Raw genomic sequence first — 22,045 nt, forward strand, 5'->3', positions numbered from 1 at the left:
CGTATATTTTTTCCCAAATTTCACAAACTTAACCCCCTAACTTTTATTAAAATACAAATCAAACTCCCACTTTATACGTATATTTTTTTCAAATTTCACAAACTTAACCCCCTAACTTTTATTAAAATACAAATTGAACCCCCACTTTACTAACTTTTTTTTTTTAAATAAAACTCGAACGCTAAAAGAAGCAAATTTCACAAAATGAACAACCCTTCAATGTTAGATGTCGAAAAAAATTCTTTTTTACAAAATAGATCAAAACTTTTTTTTTTTAACTCTCATTCAAAACGGAGCCCCCGGCGCGAAGCGAGGGCTCCACAACTAGTTGTATGTAAGAAAAAAAAAAAAGTGAATAGTTGCAATGGAACAAATTCTAGTATACGGAGTACATTTCATTTATTTAATACAGTAAATAATTTGAAGGAAATTTTCATCTAGAAACTACTCCGTAATACTTAAAATTACTACCACTTAAAAAAAAAATTAAATATTAAATATTAAATATACACGTCCATATTGTACCCTGGTACCCCATTTATATAAGTCTCCATTTGTCCTTAGTTCCCATATCATTGTTGATTTTTTAGAAAGAGAAAGTGAAAAAAAATTATGGAACTTGCTTTGAGTTTAGGAGATACACCAAAACCATTTTCTTTGTTGGAACATCACAATAAATCCCAACAGCAAAATATCAAAAATTTAGGGTTTTGCATGGCCTTAGGAAATCTTGAAAAAGATCATATGAACTTCAAGAACACGATGAGTCAAAAAGATGATGATGAAATTGATCTTCACCGGAAAAGTTCTTCTTCATCGGATCCATCATCACCGCCGACACAACCGCCGTTGCAACTTGATCTTTTACCTTTCTCTCCGGTCCTCCGATCACCGCCACCACCGCCGTCTCATCGGCCATTCCCATGGCTATTAAAAAACTGTAAATTTTCTTATTTATTTATCATTTTTTATTTATATTTGTATGTTAGATTGATTTCTTTAAATAGATACACACTTTAGATTATGGTTGTAACCTTTTCTTAAAAAAATATAGTACCAAATACTAGCTAAATATAACGTATTCCTTTGTTTTTTAAAGTAGATCATAGTAACAAACTTTTAATTATATTTTCTTACAAGTACAAATTCTTGCAAAATATTTGTATTCCTAGAAAAATATTTTCATGTGTGTTTTTTACACAAAAAATTCGAAAAATATTCAGTTTTATTAATTAATCATAACAATAGTTTTCCATTTTTTTCTAAATTTGTTCATAAGCTGCTCAAAATGATTTACTCGTAATATTTGTAAAAGTAGATGTACTTAAATATTACTCCTTATCTATTTTTTATATTTTGATCTTTATTAATTTATGTCCTAGTGATAGTTGAACCGGGTTCACAAACTAAACCTGCAAAAGTACATGATGCAAAGCCTATTGCTGGAGTATCCGATCAAGAAACCGGTGAAGAACCGGTGGCCGGATCAGAATCATCACCCAACAACAGTAACAGTGGTACGTCGTCGTTTCAAATGGATTTCACTTCCATTTTTAAAAACAATGGAAGATCATCATCATTTCATTCAAGAAAAAGAGACTTAGAATTAGGAACAGTGAATCTAGAATTAGTAGATGTTACACAAAGAGCCTGTACTAGAGGTGGTGGTATGATTAGTGATGAAGATGAAAACGGGTCGACCCGAAAAAAGCTCCGGCTTACTAAAGAACAATCTGCTTTTCTTGAAGATAGTTTCAAAGAACACAGCACTCTTAACCCTGTAAGTACTCTCTTGATATGTGTACGTTTTCATAAAGATTGTATCTTGGGATTATAATTTTTTATCTTTTGGTATTTTATTTTAAATTTATACTTTTTTTTATAGCCCCATGTTAGTTTTTATTGTGTAGAACCATAAAAATGAAATCTTTAATGATACGGAGTATTGAATAATGTAAATGTTAGGGTTTCAGATATGTTGTACAACACAAAAATATTACTTTCTTGTCTTACCTTAGATAGATAGATATAGATATTTGGTTTATTTGATCCAATAAATTTAACTTGAAAATATGTCGAGTGATTTAAATGTACACCTCTAATCACCACTTTAATTTTAATTTAGTTATGTACTCCACTAATCACCACTATTTTAAATAATATAAATCGGGCTCTTTAAATTGGTTTTTTTTTTTTTTACTTTGGGACCTTGCTTTTCAAAAAAAAAAATTAAAAAAAAAATGGGGTTTTTTCATCATCGTAGTCTCCCTTTCGTTTTTTATAAAAATTTCGTTTTTTTTTGGGGCAAAAAATAAAATATAAAAAATAACACAATGTCACATCATATCATCCCATAAAGATTTGATTTAGCTAACTGAATCTGAAAGATGAGTTAGAGAATCTGCTATAATAAATTCTTATCTACATCTATATGTATAGCTAGTATATGCATTAAGTTTCACTTCAAATTACCCATGGTATGAAATTATATGACCACCAAACTTGATTTAATCTATCACATATTTCACACACACATAAGTACGAGAAATAAATGACTTGGGTGTAGAACGCAACTGAAAGGAGTAAATATTCGGTGCTAGTTTATCAAGAACCATATGTAATGTTGTACCATTACATTGATTATATGTATGGGATGTATAATTGTAGTCCGACAAGTTTACATTATTTAAAAACTAACTTTATTTGAATGTTACACCTTTATGACATGATAAATGGTGCATGTCATTATGCCATGTAGTTTAATCATTCAATTAAATACATTTACATTTGATACTGTAAGGTTTTGAATCATATCTTAGTTTACTTTTATTGAATTATGTGTTAAATTTAATAATTAATACACTAAAGCTTATATATTGTACTAGTTATGAAATATTACTATGTTGGGAAAGTTAATCTGATGAGTCAAAGTATTTTGCAGATTTTAGAGTCTGATGATGTTAGAGTCTGAGGAGCAGATGATGTTAGAGTCTGAAGTTTTCAAAAGTCAACTGCCGAATGATTTCTTGTTGATAAAGCCATTTGAAGATTCTGGAAGATCTCTTTTATATTTAGAAGATATATGATGATGCGTTTTTGTGTTTATCTTCCAGAATTAATCTCCTTAAGTTTAGCTTTGATCCTTGTATATCTTTTCCTATTTTGTAGAGTAGTTTGTTAAGAAACCAAATCTGGAAGATTTGGTTCTTCTTGTATAAATACACGTTTATGTTTGCAGTTTTTAGATATATATCAAAAAAAAACACGATTGTGCTTAATATATTATTGGTTTTCTTCTAATTCGTGTTCTCTTAATTTTCTGCACTTTAATTCCTATTGTTTGTGTGAAATTAAGAGTCTGGTGTTCATAGTTGAATTACTGTGAACTAATAACTGGTATCAGAGCGGGTAAGGTGTAAATCCGTCAAAGGTAATCTTTAAAACGATCTATTTTTCATCTTTGAAGAAATCAAGATGTCTACCAGTACAATTGTTACTCCAGTCATGGCTGGAAAAGGTGTGCCGATTTTTGATGGCACAGACTTTGCAACATGGAAGCTAAAAGTTCTATGGTTTCTTGGATCTGTTCATGAAGATGCAGAAACTGTCCTTACCACAGGACCCATTACACCAGGTCAAATGGTCGATGCTGTTCCTGGATCAGATACTGTTGCTGCACAACCTGCTTATTTTCGTTCAACTCCAAGAGAAAGATGGACAGAAGCAGAAGCTATAAAGTTTAAGCTTGACAGCAAAATAAGAAGTATTATTGGTAATGCTGTCACTGTTCCTATTCTCAGGAAAATTAGTCATGCCAAGACTGCTAAAGCTATGTGGGATCTTTTACTTAATGATTATGAAGGAGTCACAGTTGTTAAGACTCAAAAGAGAAAGAATCTGATCAGATGCTATGAAAACTTTGCTGCTGAGCCTAAAGAATCCTTAAGTGATCTCCACTCAAGGTTTCAGGTTTTGATAAATGATCTTGAAAGTGTTGGTATAGAAAAGACACAACAAGTTTTGTGTCAAAAGTTCATTGAATTACTACCTTCAAACTTTGAATCGGTTATTACTTCTATGGTAATAAGTGAGAAGATTGAAGGGTATGAGCTAAGTGAGTTGTTTGGTATTCTATCAAATTTTGAAGAAACACAGTTGAAGAACAAGATCAATGTTAAGAAGGTTGCTAAAGATCCAGAGGCAGCTTTGGTGGCTACTACAAAGAAGAACAAACAGTTGTTCTCCAGTTACTCTAGTAAGGTTGAATCTGAGGATGATGAAACTTCTGATGATAGTGAATCTGAAGAAGATGAGGAAGATGATGATCTGGAGGCCCAGATAGCTCTTTTGGCTCAGAGAGTTGAGCAAAGAAAGTTTGGTTTTAAGAAGGGTAAAGGTAAGAGTTCATTTGATCCAAAGAAAGCTAAGTGTTTCAAGTGTGGTAAGATAGGGCATATAGCTGCTGATTGCTGGTTTAAGGTTGAAGGAGGTTCAGATTCCTACAAGTCTGTTGACAAAGCAAGAAAGTACAAGTTGAAGTACAAGAAATTAAAGAATGAAGCTGAGAAGGCAAAGGGTAAAGAACAGGAGAAGGCTTTGTATACTGAAACATGGGAGGATGAAGATTCATCATCAGATGATGAGGAAGACAAGTGTTTTATGGCTTTAACTGAAATGGTTGGTGGATCCAGTAATTTTGAAGAGGATCTGAAGGCTATTGAGAAGATGGATATGGATAGTTCTTGTAATAAAATTTCTGCCTATAAGGTACAAAACTTTGTGAACTATTTTGATAATGAAAAAGTGAGAATGTTTCAGTACTTGTTGCTTGACTTTAAGTGGTGTTTAGAAGACATTGATAGGTTAAGAACACAAATCTTTGATCTTAAACAGTCAATTATGGAAAAAGATGCTGAAATTAAAGGATTAAAATCGTGTGAGGCTGAATTAGACACTTATAAAATGGCATATGCTGAAGAAACTAAAAGATTAAATACAGAATTAGGAAGATCAATTAAAAGGTCAAAACATTATGAGTCAATTTGTAGATCTTGGTGTGTATCTTCTAAAAAGAATTCTGATGCTATTGCCAAACAAATTCCAGATGATGTTAAGGCTATATTAGGTGAAAACTACATATTAGACAATAATGTGGAAGCTGATCCTAATAGATTTAAACCTGATATTTTACCAGATACTTTTGTAAAGTTTGATGGTGATAAAAAGATTTTGACAAATGCTTTTGTAAAATCATTAGATCCTGTTGAGCCTTTAGACATCATTGTACTTGAGAGCAGAGATCCTTTAGAGTCTGAAATTTTGTTACCATCAGACTCTAACTGGTCAGAAAGTAAAAGTCAATCAGAGTCTGAACTTGAGAAATCTTCAGACTCTAACAGTTTAGATTTGAAAATTAAAAGTGAATGTTCTGACCAGGAGTCTATCACCCATGAGTCAAGTTGCAAGGACATATCTGATTTATCTTCTGTTACTAGTACCAGTCCAGATTCTAAAAGGTCAAAAAGAAAGTCAAAGTCCAAACAGACTAAGACTATTCGAAAACTTAAAAAGGAAATTTCAAAACTTAATAATGTAATCAAAAGTAAAGAGAAATCTCCTGTTAAGAGTACATGTTGTCTTCCAAAGAGAATTGAAAAGTGTTGGAAACCCAAAGTCTGTGAAAGTGAAAGTGTTTTGAAATCTGTTAAAGACAAGTTGATCTGGATTGGTAACAAAGCTTTTGTATGGAGAGTAAAAGATTCTCCTATTGAACCCACTGAAAAGTGGGTTCCCTCCAAGAATTAATTGTGTAGTTGTTTGTGTCTTGTGTAGCAGGGTAGTAAGTGGTATCTGGATAGTGGCTGCTCAAGACATATGACTGGATGCAAAGAACATCTTGTAGAGTTTGTAGAAGAGAAGGGTCCTCCTGTGAGATATGGTGATAATTCTGTTGCAAAGACAGTTGGTTATGGTACTGTGAAAGCTGGTAGTGTTACTTTGATGAAAGTTGCCTTAGTTGAAGGGTTGATGCGTAATCTGCTAAGTGTTAGTCAAATTGCTGATGAAGACTGTGAAATAAGAATCAGAAAGAAAGCTGGTATTATTTATGATCCAAAAGGTAGGCCAACACTTGTGGCCTGGAGACATCAGAATGTGTATGTATTGGATCTGAATTCTGTTAATTCTGGTATTGAGACATGTTTGTATTCTCAGACTGTAAATGAGCTAAATTGGCTGTGGCATAAAAGACTTTCTCATCTTAATTTTAAGAATATAAATGAGCTGTCTAAGAAGAAATTGGTGAGAGGTCTTCCACAGCAACCCTTTAAGAAAGATAAGCCATGTTCTGCTTGTATTATGGGTAAACAAACCAAAACCAAGTTTCCTTCAAAAACCCTGGCTACCATTTGTGATCCACTTCACATGCTTCATATGGATCTGTTTGGTCCAATGAATACTAGTAGTTTGGGTGGAAAAAGGTATACTCTTGTGATTGTTGATGAGTATTCCAGATTTACTTGGGTTATTTTCTTGGCTGCAAAGAGTGATGCTCCTGAAGAAATCATCAGGTTGATCAAAAGAGAGCAGGTTCAAAAGGGTATTCTTGTTAAACAGTTAAGAAGTGATCATGGTACTGAGTTCAAAAATGTTACTTTAATTGATTTTTGTGAAGAATCTGGAATTGGTCAAAACTTCTCTGCTGTAAGAACTCCTCAACAGAATGGAGTTGCTGAAAGAAGAAACAGAACCCTTATTGAAGCAGCTAGAACTATGCTATGTCAATCGAATGTAGCTTTAAGGTTCTGGGCTGAAGCTGTAAACACAGCATGTTACACTCAAAATAGGTCACTGATTGTGAAGAAACATGGTAAAACTCCTTATGAGTTATATCACAAAAAGGTGCCTACTATTCATTATTTTCAAGTTTTTGGGTGTAAGTGCTACATTTTAAATCAAAGAGATCAGCTTGATAAGATGAAGCCAAAGTCTGATGAAGGTATTTTTATGGGATATTCTTCTGTATCTAAAGCTTATAGAGTTTACAATCAGAGGAGAATGAAGATTGAAGAATCTATCAATGTTTCTTTTGATGAAAGCTCCTTAGAAATGGATCAATCATCCAATTCTGAGAATTCTGCACTTGAAGAAATGTCTAAGTTAATTTCAGAGAACATTGTTCAGACTCTGGATTCAGAGTCTGAGTCTGATGAACAGTGGTCAGACTCTAAAAATATTATTGCTGAAGGTGTTCATACAGAAGAATCTACACAAGAAGAAGAGATTGTTGTTAATCAAGAGAGTGGCCAATCATCAGATACCACCTCAGATCCCATTGTACCTATCAGAAGATCTTCAAGAAGCATAGTTCATCCAAAGCATCTTGATGATTATGTTGTGGATACTACAGGGTTACCCAAGACTAGTTCTTCTAATCAGGCTGCTGTGTCTGAATCTGCCATAGCTAATTTCTGTTTGTTTTCAAGTTTTCTTTCACTTATTGAGCCTAAGAAGATTGATGAGGCACTAGGTGATGATGACTGGAATGAGGCTATGACTGAAGAACTTACAGAGTTTGAAAGGAATGAAGTATGGGAATTGGTTCCAAAGCCTGATGATAAAACTATCATTGGCACAAAATGGGTATTCAGGAACAAGGTGGATAAAGATGGTATTGTTATCAGAAATAAGGCAAGGTTGGTTGCTCAAGGGTACAGGCAAGAAGAAGGGATAGATTATGATGAGACTTTTGCTCCTGTGGCTAGAATTGAAGCTATCAGATTGTTTTTGTCTCATGCTGCTCACAAAGGGTTTAAGGTATCTCAAATGGATGTGAAGAGTGCTTTCTTGAATGGAGTTTTGCAAGAAGAGGTGTATGTGAAACAACCTCCTGGTTATGTAAGTAAGAAATTTCCAAAACATGTTTACAAATTGAAAAAGGCATTGTATGGTCTGAAGCAAGCTCCAAGAGCCTGGTATGATACCTTGTCAACATTTCTTCTAGAAAATAATTTTTCCAGAGGAGCTATTGACAAGACTTTGTTTGTCAAAAAGGACAAAGGTGATGTGCTACTTGTTCAAATTTATGTAGATGACATTATATTTGGGTCTACTAATCCTAACTTGGGAAAATGGTTTTCTGATATTATGTCAAAAGAGTATAGAATGAGTAATTTGTGTACATTAAACTATTTTCTTGGGTTGCAAATAAAACAAAGTTCTGAGGGTATTTTTATAAACCAGAGTAACTATATTGCTAACATGTTAGACAAATATGGTTTCAAAAATTGTTCTTCTATAAGAACACCAATGAGCATTTCTGAAAAACTTGATAAGGATGAGTCTGGTAAACCCACTTGTCAATCAACCTATAGAGGTTTGATTGGATCTTTGTTATACTTAACTGCAAGTAGACCTGATATAATGTTTGCTACATGTCTTTGTGCACGTTACCAATCTGACCCTAAGGAGTCTCATTACAAAGCTGTGAAAAGGATTTTTAGGTACTTAAAAGGTACCCCTAACCTGGGTCTTTGGTATCCCAAAGACTCAGGGTTTGATCTAATTGGTTACACAGATGCAGACTATGCAGGTTGCAAGTTAGACAGGAAAAGCACTTCTGGTGGATGTCAATTGTTAGGTGGAAAACTGGTTAGCTGGTCTAGTAAGAAGCAAAACTCTGTTGCTACTTCTACAGCAGAAGCTGAATATGTTGCTGCAGGAAGCTGCTGTGCTCAATTACTTTGGATGCAACATCAACTTTTGGATTTTGGGTTGACATTGTCCAACACTCCAATCATGTGTGACAATGAGAGTGCAATTGCTATTACTGAGAATCCAGTGTTTCACTCAAGAACAAAGCACATTGAAATCAGACATCATTTTATAAGGGATTGTGTTGAAAAGGGCAAAGTGTATTTGAAGCATATTGGTACAAAGGATCAATTGGCAGATATTTTTACTAAGGCACTTAATGAAGAAAGGCATTTTTATCTTCTTGGACAACTTGGAATGTTAAATCCATCTAGTGAAATGTTGTCTAGTGATGACTCTTCCGGAGTCTGATGTTTTAATGAGTCTGGATGAGGTAATGCTATTTCAGAGTCTGAGATGGTGTGACTCTGGTGTATTTTTGATGTAATTTTGTGTAAATTATTTTCTATCTTGAGTCAAATAAAGTTTTTTTCTTGTTCTGTTTTAGGTAAGTTTATTTTTCTTTATTCTATTTCTTATAATAAAAGGGTCAAAACTGTAACTTTTTGAGGAGGTAAATGGTAAAATTTTTGGCGGTGTCAGAATTATTTAATAGGGTTTAAATTTTAAATTTTTTTGTCAAATCAGTCGATCATCTCAAAACCCTCATCTGTTTTTCGAAATTCTCTTGCGATTACAATGGCGAACATGAAATTCATCCCTTTTGTTCTGGAACCAACTGAAAGGATGCATCGAGCAAAGGATTTTAGAGGTAATAAGGAGGTACAGGTATCGGTGAACAATAGGGTAGCTTGTGGTAGAATTCCAGAAGGGTTTGCTAATGAGGGATATGAGGAATTGATGCTGTTTATGAGGAATCATCCTTTGAAGGATGCCTTCTTTAAGACAACGGTGATGTATCCTGAGATGCTGGCTGAGTTCTGGTACACTTGTAATGGGAACAGAGAAGCAAGGTCAATTACTGGTACTTACAGGAATGGTAACAACACCTTAACAATTACTGAAAATCATTTAAGGGCTGCTTTAAACCTTCCTTTTAATGAGAATTTTGTTCGAACAGCAGCAAAATCTGCTGTACGAAATTGTTTTAACCTAGTTGGTCAGCCCTTAACCAATTCTAGTGTCAAAATCAGTATGTTCAGTCCAAGGTGGATGTTTCTATTGTCAAATATAATCAGAAGTTTGAGTTTTAAATGTGGGAGTCTAACTGAAATAAATGATTTTGAGGCTCATATTTTTGATGCCATGGTAACAGGGAGAAATATAGACTTTGCACGTCTGTATTTTAATGAACTCTTAGTGCTTACTGAAAAACCTTTAAGAGATCACAATGTGCCATTCATAAGATTTATGAGTCTAATGTTTGAACAAGCAATGACATCAATTTTGTACAATGGTTTGCAAACTTTTAATGTCTATGAGTACAGGTATTTACCTGAATGCAGTGTCAAAATGTTTCATAGGCACATTGATGATGGTCAAGAAGTCCCTCTTACAGCTGCTATGATGCATTGGGTCAATTTGGGCCGTGCAGACCAACCTGCAGATCCTGAGCAATCAGAATCTGAAGGGGCATCTTCTTCAGGATCTGAGCAATCAGAATCTGAAGAAGGTCACAACAATGGTCAACAACATTCAACAGAATCTGAACATTCAGTTTCTACCCTCCCAATTACTCCACCCCATATTGTCAATCAAACAGAGCAGGCTGAAGATATGGTTGAAGAAACACCACTTCAATCTAACCCATCTTCACCCACTGCTACTGAGCAAATATCTTCATCAAACAACCTTATGAACTCACCAGTTCATACAGAGAATACCACCATACTTGAACCCTTAGATGATTCAGCACCTGTGAATTCACCATTACAATTCACTAGGCAAGATGGTGCTAGTACTGTTTCTTCACCTCTGCTAGAGGTTGTTGCAAGCAGTGCTTTGACCTTAACCAAACCTGATAGGTTAGTTAACTTGGATACCCACATTACAGTTACTGATGCAACCCCCTCAGTTAACTTACAAACAGAGGTCCCAATCCTGGACTCATCAAACCAAATTCAACAACCTACTGAAATGGCCAAACCTACTTCTACCTCAGACTTAAGTCTGTCACTACCTTTCCAGAGCATGTCATCCTTACACACTCTTGCACAGGCTGCCAATGCCACACTCATGTCACAGGGTGTGGTACAGGCCTCAACACCTTCTTTATCCAAGGATTGCTTTTCTTCACAACAGGAAAGTCATGAGGATATACCAACCATACCCACATCTATTGACACTGCAGGTCAGACTGGGGCACCAGTTGAATTGGTTGGCTTGAATAAGGCTTTGACTAATTTGACTAAGAAGTTTGATGACAAACTATCTGTTGTGCAGTCTGATCTTTCTAAAAACTTTAATAATAATTTTGTTTCAAAATCAGAGTTGATGGAGGTGAGGAGGTTGGTTGGGGAGTTGCAGGGTGGTGCTGGTAATTCAAATTCTGTGGTGATGTTTAATGACAGGTTGGATGTATTGGAAAAGAAAGTTGATGGGGTAGAAAGTTGTTTTACAGGGTTTGCTTCTGATTTGGTTACTTTAAAAAATCAACAAGCTGAAATCTGGGAAATCATATCTTCTCTTCAGGTGGATGATGTCAAAAAGGGGGAGAAAAGAAAGAGAGTTGATGATGCAGAGGTTGCTGGTGATAAGAATAAGAGAGCTGCTGTTGAGGGGGAGAATCAAATTGAGGGGGAGCACATTGTTGTTGATGAGGTTGTGGTTTCAGAAAATGTGGTTGAGAATGTTACTGTTGGTGATGAAATTGTTGCTGGTGGTGTTAAGGATAAGGGTAAAAATGTTGCAGCTGTTGGTGAGATGATTGCAGAATCTGCTGGTGATATTTCTGAAAATCCTGCGGTCTTGAATGATCTGAGAGCTAAGTTGAATAAAAGGTTTAGATTTAGAAGGTATGAAGGAGAAGTGTTGAAGGTTGAAATTGATAGGACTGAGTATGATGGAGTGTGTTTGTTTCTGACTTTATCTCATGCTTCTGATAAAAGATTAAGGGTGAAGTTGAATCAAATATTGAGGTTAGGATTTTGTGAATGGAGAGGAATTGCATTTGGTTTGAGAGGTTGTGAAGGTGACAGGGTGATTTTAAGTGAGGTGTTTAAGAGGATTTTTATGTTTGTGCATCTGGTGTTTGAAGAAGGGTTTATTAGTTTGAAGGATTATGAAGTTTTCTGTGAAGCCTTTAATTTGAGAAAGAAAGAAAGAAGGGTCAAGAGGATAGTTGATACATATGCTGTTCCTGAACATATGGAGTTTATAGATGATTTTTATGTTGAGTATTTGGATGCATTGCTGGTTAAAACTTCTAATGGAAGGAGAATGTTGATTAGAGTGGATCAGTTTGAGGATGCTAATATTGAGCTGCTATTAAGTTTGATGACAAGGTGTGAATCTCTGCAGACCTTACCTTTTCGAAGAAAGTTGTTGATGCACTTGTACAGCAAGATCAGTATGATGAAGAAGATCTCACACATGAAGCATAAGTGCAAGCTGATTGAAAGAGAGGTCAAGAAGTTGATGGGTTAGTAGCTTGAATTGTTTTGACATCATCAGATAGGGGGAGATTGTTGGGAAAGTTAATCTGATGAGTCAAAGTATTTTGCAGATTTTAGAGTCTGATGATGTTAGAGTCTGAGGAGCAGATGATGTTAGAGTCTGAAGTTTTCAAAAGTCAACTGCCGAATGATTTCTTGTTGATAAAGCCATTTGAAGATTCTGGAAGATCTCTTTTATATTTAGAAGATATATGATGATGCGTTTTTGTGTTTATCTTCCAGAATTAATCTCCTTAAGTTTAGCTTTGATCCTTGTATATCTTTTCCTATTTTGTAGAGTAGTTTGTTAAGAAACCAAATCTGGAAGATTTGGTTCTTCTTGTATAAATACACGTTTATGTTTGCAGTTTTTAGATATATATCAAAAAAAAACACGATTGTGCTTAATATATTATTGGTTTTCTTCTAATTCGTGTTCTCTTAATTTTCTGCACTTTAATTCCTATTGTTTGTGTGAAATTAAGAGTCTGGTGTTCATAGTTGAATTACTGTGAACTAATATACTAGCATACAACCGATTCGATGAAGCAGCGAAATTAAGCGATATCTTTTTGTTTATCGATTGTTTTGTAGAAACAAAAGCAAGCCTTAGCAAAGCAATTGAATCTACGCCCGCGACAAGTTGAAGTTTGGTTTCAAAACCGAAGAGCGAGGTATGCATAAATTTCTAATTATTTCATAATTTCAATGAATTATGTTTATGCAAAGAATATACATACTTGCAAGAAGTGTAAAACTAATATGATCAAAAACCATAGGACAAAATTGAAGCAAACCGAAGTCGATTGCGAGTATTTAAAGCGATGTTGTGAAACCCTAACCGAAGAAAACCGAAGATTGCAAAAAGAACTTCAAGAACTACGAGCGTTGAAGACTTCTCAACCGTTCTACATGCAAATGCCTGCCACTACGCTAACTATGTGCCCATCTTGTGAACGAGTTGCTACTACCACAGCCACCACCGCAACTACCACCCCTCGCCAACAACAAACGCCCACCGGAAGCCACCAACACTAGCAATAACACGTTAATTAATTTGTTTTGGCTAATGGGATTTTGACTAATTAAACAAGATTAGGAAGAAAAAAAAATTAAAACAGAAATGCAATTAGCATGCTTGCATATGTAAAGATTTTGCCTTTTTTTTGACCATATGCTGATTTGTTTTTTCTCCTTCTAGATTTGGTAGCTCGTTTCTTTGTTCCATTAGATGTAATGGTTTGACTAAGAATTTTCTAATATTATATGACAAGATTTTCTAATATTATATGACAAAGATCTTTTCCTCATTTTTACAATAGTATTTTGTACGGAGTATATTATTATATTTAAAATGATAAGTGGGAATTTAAGAATGTTTGTTGGTTGCAACTGTTATAATATATAAATATATATATATAAATGGATAGTCAATTATTGATACACAAAAGTAATATTATTGTATTACCTAAACTTGTGATATTTTTGCTATAAATAGCCATGAATGCAAGCATTAAACTTGCACCATTTTCTCACACTTACAAAGTGTTTCTTTCTTTCTCTCTATTATCATCTTTATTCTTACACTTCATTATTAGTATTCTTAATCAAGAATCAAATCACTAAAGGTAGTTATAAGCCTACTGAATTATAACATCAAGAATCAAACCACTAAAGGTAGTTATAAGCCTACTGAATTATAACACGTTATCAGCACGATAATCTTAATACTAATTATGGTTGGCTCTGCCACCTAAATGATATATGGTCGGTTATACCACCTGAATAATATATGATCGACACTGTCGTCTAATTATCATTTATGTTACTAACATTTATATTTCAATTATCTAACATTTATATGGCCGACACTATCGCCTAATTATCATTTATGTTACTAACATTTATATTTCTATTATCTAACATTTATATGGCCGACACTGTCGCCTAATTATCATTTATGTTTACTAATATTTATATTTATGTTATATAACATTTATTAATGATTACTTACATATGGTCGACACTGTCACCTACTTATCATTTATGTTATATTAAATTTATGTTTAATGTTTATATACTTATGAATATAAAGTGACTATAATTTATCATGTTGTTTGTTTTAATAGAAAATGTCGAATCTGGAAAAGCTTAAATTTACTCCTTTAGAATCAACTGGAAACAACTACATGCCATGGGTTATAAAAGTAAAAATGCATCTTAAATCAATGGGCATTCTTGAAGCCATAAATGAAAACAACAATTGTTCTGAAAAAGAACAAGCAACGGCATGTTGCTTTATTCATCAACATATTGATGAATGCTTACAAAATAATTATGTGACTGTAGAAGATCCCCATGTTTTATGGGAAGGTCTCAAAAGCAGATTCAATAATCAAAGAGAAATTTTACTTCCAGCTGCTATGAAACAATGGAGAACATTAAGGTTCCAAGACTTTAAGAAAGTAAATGAATATAGCTCAGCTCTGTATAATACATGTTCACAACTTAAATTCTGTGGACATGAAATAAGTGATGCGGACATGATGGAGAAAACTTTCTCCACAATGAATGCTGCAAACATCACAGTGCAAAGAAATTTGAGAATGCTAAAGTTCAAAACATATCCTGAACTTAATTCATATCTCTTAGTTGCAGAGCAAAATGATGAGCTATTAATGAAAAATCAGCAATCCCGTCCTACTGGTACACTTGCAATCCCTGAAGCAAATACTGCAAATAATTATAAACAGGGACAAGGACGCGGGCAAGGTCGTGGTTATAATAACCATCACCATCATCATGCCAAAAGCCATAACTATGGTAGAAACCATCCTTATGGTAATGGTAATGGGCGAGGACGTGGTCGTGGTCGTGGTCGTGGTGGTCAAAGAAATAATAATCCACGAAAATATAAATATCAACCACAAAACAAGCCCACTAAACAAGATGTTGAAGAAAATTCTTCTAAAAATTCTGAAGAATCTTGCTACAGATGTGGTAGAATGGGCCACTGGGCTAATACTTGCCGAACATCTAAACATCTTGTTAAGATGTATCAGGATTCGCTGAAAGATAAAGAAAAGGAAGTAAACTTTGTGGATAACGTCGATCCAACAGTCACTGAGAAACCATCTGATTTATATGAAGATTTCTTGAATGTTTAAGTTGTGTGTCTTTCGAAAAATAAACGATTTAATATCGTCTGTCTTTGTCATTATGTTTGCTAAATGTTTCAGTACTATCTATTTGCATGTAAAATATTGTGTAATATTAATGTACTCACTATTTATTTCTTATATATGAAGTTCAATATGAATTTTGCTGGAATACAACATCAATCAAGTGGTGGAGATCTCTGTATAGCAGACAGTGGAACTACACATACTATACTTAAATCCGAGAAATATTTTATTGATCTAAAACCAACGGAAGGAACTATACATACAATATCAGGACCTGCTAACTTGATAAAAGGGATAGGAAAGGCAAATTTCATACTACCAAATGGTACAAAATTTTTAATAAATGATGCCTTATTTTCTCCCAAGTCAAGCAGAAATTTATTGAGTTTCTCCGACATATACCTTAACGGGTATGATTATCAGTCAGTGACAACAAAAAATGAGAAATATTTAAGTATCACTGACAAGAGTCATGTGGTTGAAAAACTGCCAAGACTTAGTTCTGGATTACATTATACACATATAAATGTACCAGAAATACATATGGTAGTTAACGAAAAATATATTGATCCTGGTGTATTCAGTTTATGGCATAACAGATTAGGCCATTCAGGATCAACAATGATGAAAAGGATTATTGAATGTACTCATGGACATCCACTAAAGGATAGAAAAATCCATCATGATACAATGGTTCCATGTACATCTTGCTCTCTTGGAAAATTGATAACTAGACCCTCACCACTTAAGGTTGAGAAAGAATCACCAATGTTTCTTGAAAGAATTCAAGGTGATATATGTGGACCAATTCATCCACCATGTGGACCATTTAGATATTTCATGGTTCTAATAGACGCATCTAGCAGATGGTCTCATGTTTGTCTGTTATCAAGCCGTAATGTGGCATTTGCAAAATTTCTTGCCCAAATTATTAAATTGAGAGCTCATTTTCCTGATTACACCATTAAAAGGGTGAGACTTGATAATGCTGGTGAATTTACATCTCAAGCATTTAATGACTATTGCATGTCTATAGGAATTGTTGTTGAACATTCTGTTGCTCATGTGCATACACAAAATGGTTTAGCCGAGTCATTGATTAAACGTTTACAGTTAATTGCTAGACCATTGATAATGAGAACAAAACTCCCTGTATCTATATGGGGTCATGCAATTTTACATGCTGCTGCATTGATTCGCATCAGACCAAGTGCAAGTCATAAATATTCCCCCCTACAACTTGCTTTTGGTCAAGAGCCAAATATTTCCCATCTTAGAACATTTGGTTGTGCAGTGTATGTTCCAATTGCGACACCACAACGTACAAAAATGGGTCCTCAAAGGAGGTTGGGAATATATGTTGGATATGAAACATCTTCAATATTAAGGTATATTGAACCTATGACAGGTGACGTTTTTACAGCACGTTTTGCTGATTGTCATTTTAATGAAACATTGTTCCCTAGATTAGGGGGAGAAATGAAAAATAAAGAAAATGATGTTTCATGGTGTGAACTTCAATTAAAGTATCTTGATCCTCGCACAAAAGAATGCGAGACAGAAGTTCAAAAGATAATGCATATACAAGAACTTGCAAATCAATTGCCTGATGCATTTACAGATACAAAAACGGTGACAAAATCATATATACCAGCAGTAAATACTCCAGCTCGAATTGAAATTCCAAAAGCTGGCAATAACGTCACTCATGAATCTTTGCCACGTCAGAAACGTGGAAGACCAATTGGTTCAAAGGATAAAAATCCTCGAAAAAGAAAATCAGCTGATAATGAAGTAAAAGAAAGTGTTCAAGAAGAACCACAAATCAGTACTCCTACTGCAGAGGAGATTGATGATGTCAATACAGAAATTGCAATCAATTATGCATATTCAAAAATATTATGGAACCGAAATGAAATGAAAAATCTTGATGAGAAATTTTCATTTAATGTTGCATATGACATCATGAATAATGATGATGATCCAGAACCAACATCTATGGTTGAATGTCAAAATAGACATGATTGGGCTCAATGGAAAGAAGCAATACGAGCTGAATTAGAATCACTCAATAAAAGAAAAGTTTTCGGATCCATCATTCTCACTCCTAAAGATGTGAAACCTGTAGGATACAGATGGATTTTTGTCCGAAAAAGAAATGAGAAAAATGAAGTTACAAGGTATAAAGCTAGACTTGTAGCTCAAGGTTTTTCTCAAAGACCGGGAATTGATTATGAAGAAACTTATTCCCCTGTTATGGATGCAATTACTTTTAGGTACTTAATCAGCCTGGCAGTTTCTAAAAATTTAGAAATGCATCTCATGGATGTTGTGACTGCTTACCTATATGGATCACTTGATAGTGATATATATATGAAGATACCTGAAGGATTTAAGGTACCAGAAGCATCAAATGCAAAACCCAAAGAAATGTATTCGATTAAATTACAAAGATCTTTATATGGGTTAAAACAATCGGGACGTATGTGGTATAACCGATTAAGTGATTACTTGATAAGCAAAGGGTATACAAATAACCTTACTTGCCCTTGTGTTTTCATTAAGAAAACAACATCAGGATATGTGATCATAGCTGTTTATGTTGATGATCTTAACATCATAGGTACAAATAAAGAGATCTATGAAGCCATTCAACTTCTAAAGAAAGAATTTGAAATGAAAGATCTCGGAAAAACCAAGTATTGCCTTGGTTTACAAATTGAGCATATGCCTAATGGTTTACTTGTACATCAAACAACATATACTGAAAAGATTTTGAAACGTTTCAATATGGACCAGGCAAAACCATTAAGTACTCCTATGGTTGTTAGATCACTCAATGTTGAAACTGATCCATTTCGTCCATGTGAAGATCATGAAGATATTCTTGGACCAGAAGTATCATATCTTAGTGCAATTGGAGCTCTTATGTATCTTACAAATTGTACAAGACCTGACATTTCTTTTGCAGTTAATTTGTTGGCAAGGTTCAGCTCTGCTCCTACCAAAAGACACTGGAATGGGATCAAACACATATTTCGATACCTTCGAGGAACTACTGATTTAGGATTATTTTATTCTAACGAATCAAAACAAGATTTGGTTGGTTATGCTGATGCAGGTTATTTATCCGATCCACATAAAGCTAAATCTCAAACTGGATATGTATTCCTAAATGGAGGTACTGCAATATCATGGCGTTCTCAAAAACAAACACTTGTTGCTACATCATCAAATCATGCCGAAGTGATTGCATTACATGAAGCTACTCGGGAATGTTTTTGGTTGAGATCAATGACACAAATCATTACTGATTCTTGTGGACTAGAACGCGATAAAAGTCCAACAATTATCTATGAAGATAATGCAGCTTGCATAGCACAGATGAAAGAAGGGTATATCAAAAGTGACCGAACCAAACACATACCTCCTAGATTCTTCTCATACACTCAAAATCTCATTAAGGACAACGAGATTGAAATGAGATATGTTCAATCCAGCAAAAACTTTGCTGATCTTTTCACGAAAGCACTTCCAACTACTATTTTCAGAACACACGTTCATAACATTGGCATGAGACATGTTCAAAAGATGTAACAACCGAAGCGATGTCTACTTGAGGGGGAGTCAACTCCATGCTGCACTCTTTTTCCCTTAGCTAAAGTTTTTCCCACTGGGTTTTCTTTAGCAAGGTTTTTAATGAGGCAGTAACTTACAGTTGATCTTCAACAAACAAAATTGCTATCCAAGGGAGAGTGTTATAATATATAAATATATATATATAAATGGATAGTCAATTATTGATACACAAAAGTAATATTATTGTATTACCTAAACTTGTGATATTTTTGCTATAAATAGCCATGAATGCAAGCATTAAACTTGCACCATTTTCTCACACTTACAAAGTGTTTCTTTCTTTCTCTCCATTATCGTCTTTATTCTTACACTTCATTATTAGTATTCTTAATCAAGAATCAAATCACTAAAGGTAGTTATAAGCCTACTGAATTATAACATCAAGAATCAAACCACTAAAGGTAGTTATAAGCCTACTGAATTATAACAGCAACCACCATAATGTAACCAAGAACTAGTTATGGTCTTTAAATATCATCTACAAGCAGAAGCTTGTGTTTCAAGTTTCAGAGACATCAGTTGTAACTACTCCCTTGGTATTTTAACACTTAGAAAAATGTATAATTTGAATATTTGATATATAGTCAATATAACTCAAAAATCAGTTTCCTAAACATATCCTGTGAATCTATCAAGTCAAACGTTAGAAAAATATTCAACAATTAAATAAACACCGCTCTGAAATTAATACAGTAACTAACTTCTTATACAACATTTTCTTGTGTGTTTAGACGTAGCTATGAACAATATTTTAAAAATGAATCTTATCTTAAAAAAAGTTTTATTGCATCAATTGTTTTTAGTTATTATATATATTGTTATTGTTATGTTATTGTTATTTAATCTAGAAATAGGGATAAGTTAATCAATTACCGTAAAATTGATTGTTCAACTACTATTTGGTGGGTAAATAAAAGATATAATTGATGTAGTCAATTCTTCAAACATATCCCAACCTTAAAGTCGCAAACATTCAAATTCCAAATTTCACTTTTCAAAACCTTTTGGGGTCTTCAAAGAATAATTAAGTTTTGATTTTTTAGACTTTCTATTCAGCTTTCTTGGAACTAACTAATAATATTTGTTACAAAGTTGTCAAATAATAATTATTTACATTGACTAATTTTGAAAATTTACACCTAAAAATCATCATTGTATGTTAGAAGTATAAGCATAACCACAAGTCCATAACTATCTCTTCAATTTCCGTGATCTATACTGATTCTGGGCCTTCTCTAACAGCAAGCCTCCAAGCCCATCTGAAAGTTAGCGGCCCTTTCTAACATTATACTCTCCATATTAAAAACTTCTCTACCTTGCTTTTCATAAATCACCATATTTAATCATGAGTGTGGTGGTTGAATGGTTATGACCCTGACCTTCCATAGTGGAGGTCATGGGTTCGATTCCAGGAACCCACAGATATCCACTCATAGCCACGGATGTTCGCCTGCTATGACTCCGGGCTGCTCGTGTAGCGAGTAGTCGCCCTGGGATTAGTCAAGTTGCCCGTTTAGATACTCAGGTTAAAAAAATAATAATAATAAATCACCAAATTTCATATCATCTATAGTTAATATTAAAATTCTATAATGATAATGTCATTATTAGGCTAATTCTTTTGTTAAGAAAAAATCAAAAAGAAAAAGAAACAAATCTAAGCATGGTGGATGATGTTATTAATTTAAATAATTTTAAATTAAAATTAAATCTTATTAATTAATTATTATTATTAAATCTTATTAATAATTATTTTAATTATTAAAATCAAATAATTTTGAATTATTTTAATTAATTATTTTGAATTGAGTACGAGAATGTATAAAAGCTAGGCAGAAGGAAATCAATTCTAAATTTATATTTAATTTACACTTTTAAAATAAAATGAGAACCAATATTATCTCTTATGATTGGATGTGGATTGTTTAATATGCATTTTAGGTGTTTGATGAAATGTTCAGCTGACGAGTTTCTTAGTCGGACTCTATGGTTCCACGGGTCATTAAACTAAATAACTTTAGCATTTACTTTCACTTAATATCTAAAACATATCATTAAACTGTTTCGTTTAAACAAACCCGTAGTTTCACGGATAATTTCACTGGTATATTTATATATGGTATATTTTTATATACGTAGCAAAGTAATTTTCAATTTGCAAGCATATAAATGTTATTAAGTTCTCAAATCTATTGTCTTTTACTAATACTCTCAATGATTCCTTTCTTATATAAAATATAATTTTTATCAAACTTATATTGAATATATGGGCAAACTGACAATTTATCAAACAAATTTTAAATTAACAAAAAAAAATGAGGCAGCCTTGCGACAAAAAAAATTGAGCCAACAATAACACTTGTGTAATTGTTTCGGGATGAATATTATGAAGTTGAAGGTTACAACATCAAAGACGCTTTGGCCGAGTGGTTAAGGCGTGTGCCTGCTAAGTACATGGGGTTTCCCCGCGAGAGTTCGAATCTCTCAGGCGTCGGTGTCTTTTTTTGTTTTACTTTTTTATCACTACGTATTATTTTATAGTGTATTACCTGGATTTAGGCCCACATTATTCCCTAATGTAAGATCTCATGATTTGCATCAAAATATTACTCTGTATAACGCTAATAATGTTACAAGTTTTTGAAAAAGTACAAGTGGCAGCATTAATCGTTAATAATATTACAAGCTTTAGGATGAATACAAGCTGCATCAAATCCACGCTTCTGAATGAATATAAGCTTCATTAAATCGTACACACTTACATTTTGTGATCACCCGTATTACTACTTCGACCATGAGTTGTGGGAAACGAGGATGATCATCGTTGAACCACAACAATGACAACGATGCAATGTGCAACTGTTGTCATTTGCTTCGTGGTGAATGTTGTGGGGCGAACAATAATGAAGACGCCAG

General features: G+C 33.8%; 1 protein-coding gene and 1 non-coding gene across 2 annotated transcripts; both read left to right on the forward strand.

Moving 5' to 3' along the window:
* Nucleotides 1–599: 599 nt before the first annotated feature.
* LOC139877591 (homeobox-leucine zipper protein HAT14-like) lies at nucleotides 600–13,507 on the forward strand. Its single transcript, XM_071865024.1, has 4 exons — nucleotides 600–940; nucleotides 1,383–1,780; nucleotides 12,900–12,979; nucleotides 13,085–13,507. Exons 1-4 carry the CDS (start codon nucleotides 613–615, stop codon nucleotides 13,341–13,343), a joined length of 1,065 nt encoding a protein of 354 aa, XP_071721125.1. The 5' UTR covers nucleotides 600–612; the 3' UTR covers nucleotides 13,344–13,507.
* Nucleotides 13,508–21,541: 8,034 nt separating this feature from the next.
* TRNAS-GCU (transfer RNA serine (anticodon GCU)) lies at nucleotides 21,542–21,623 on the forward strand. Its single transcript has one exon. It is a non-coding gene; the product is annotated as a tRNA-Ser (tRNA).
* Nucleotides 21,624–22,045: the final 422 nt, after the last annotated feature.

Source organism: Rutidosis leptorrhynchoides, chromosome 11 (genome assembly GCF_046630445.1).
Source record: "Rutidosis leptorrhynchoides isolate AG116_Rl617_1_P2 chromosome 11, CSIRO_AGI_Rlap_v1, whole genome shotgun sequence".
NCBI classification, from domain to species: Eukaryota; Viridiplantae; Streptophyta; class Magnoliopsida; order Asterales; family Asteraceae; genus Rutidosis; species Rutidosis leptorrhynchoides.

Coding starts and splice junctions, on each gene's coding strand:
- LOC139877591 (XM_071865024.1), top strand. CDS start 613: ATGGAACTTGCTTTGAGTTTAGGAGATACACCAAAACCATTTTCTTTG. Junction 1,781..12,899: donor AACACAGCACTCTTAACCCT/GTAAGTACTCTC, acceptor ATTGTTTTGTAG/AAACAAAAGCAAGCCTTAGC. Junction 12,980..13,084: donor TTTCAAAACCGAAGAGCGAG/GTATGCATAAAT, acceptor CAAAAACCATAG/GACAAAATTGAAGCAAACCG.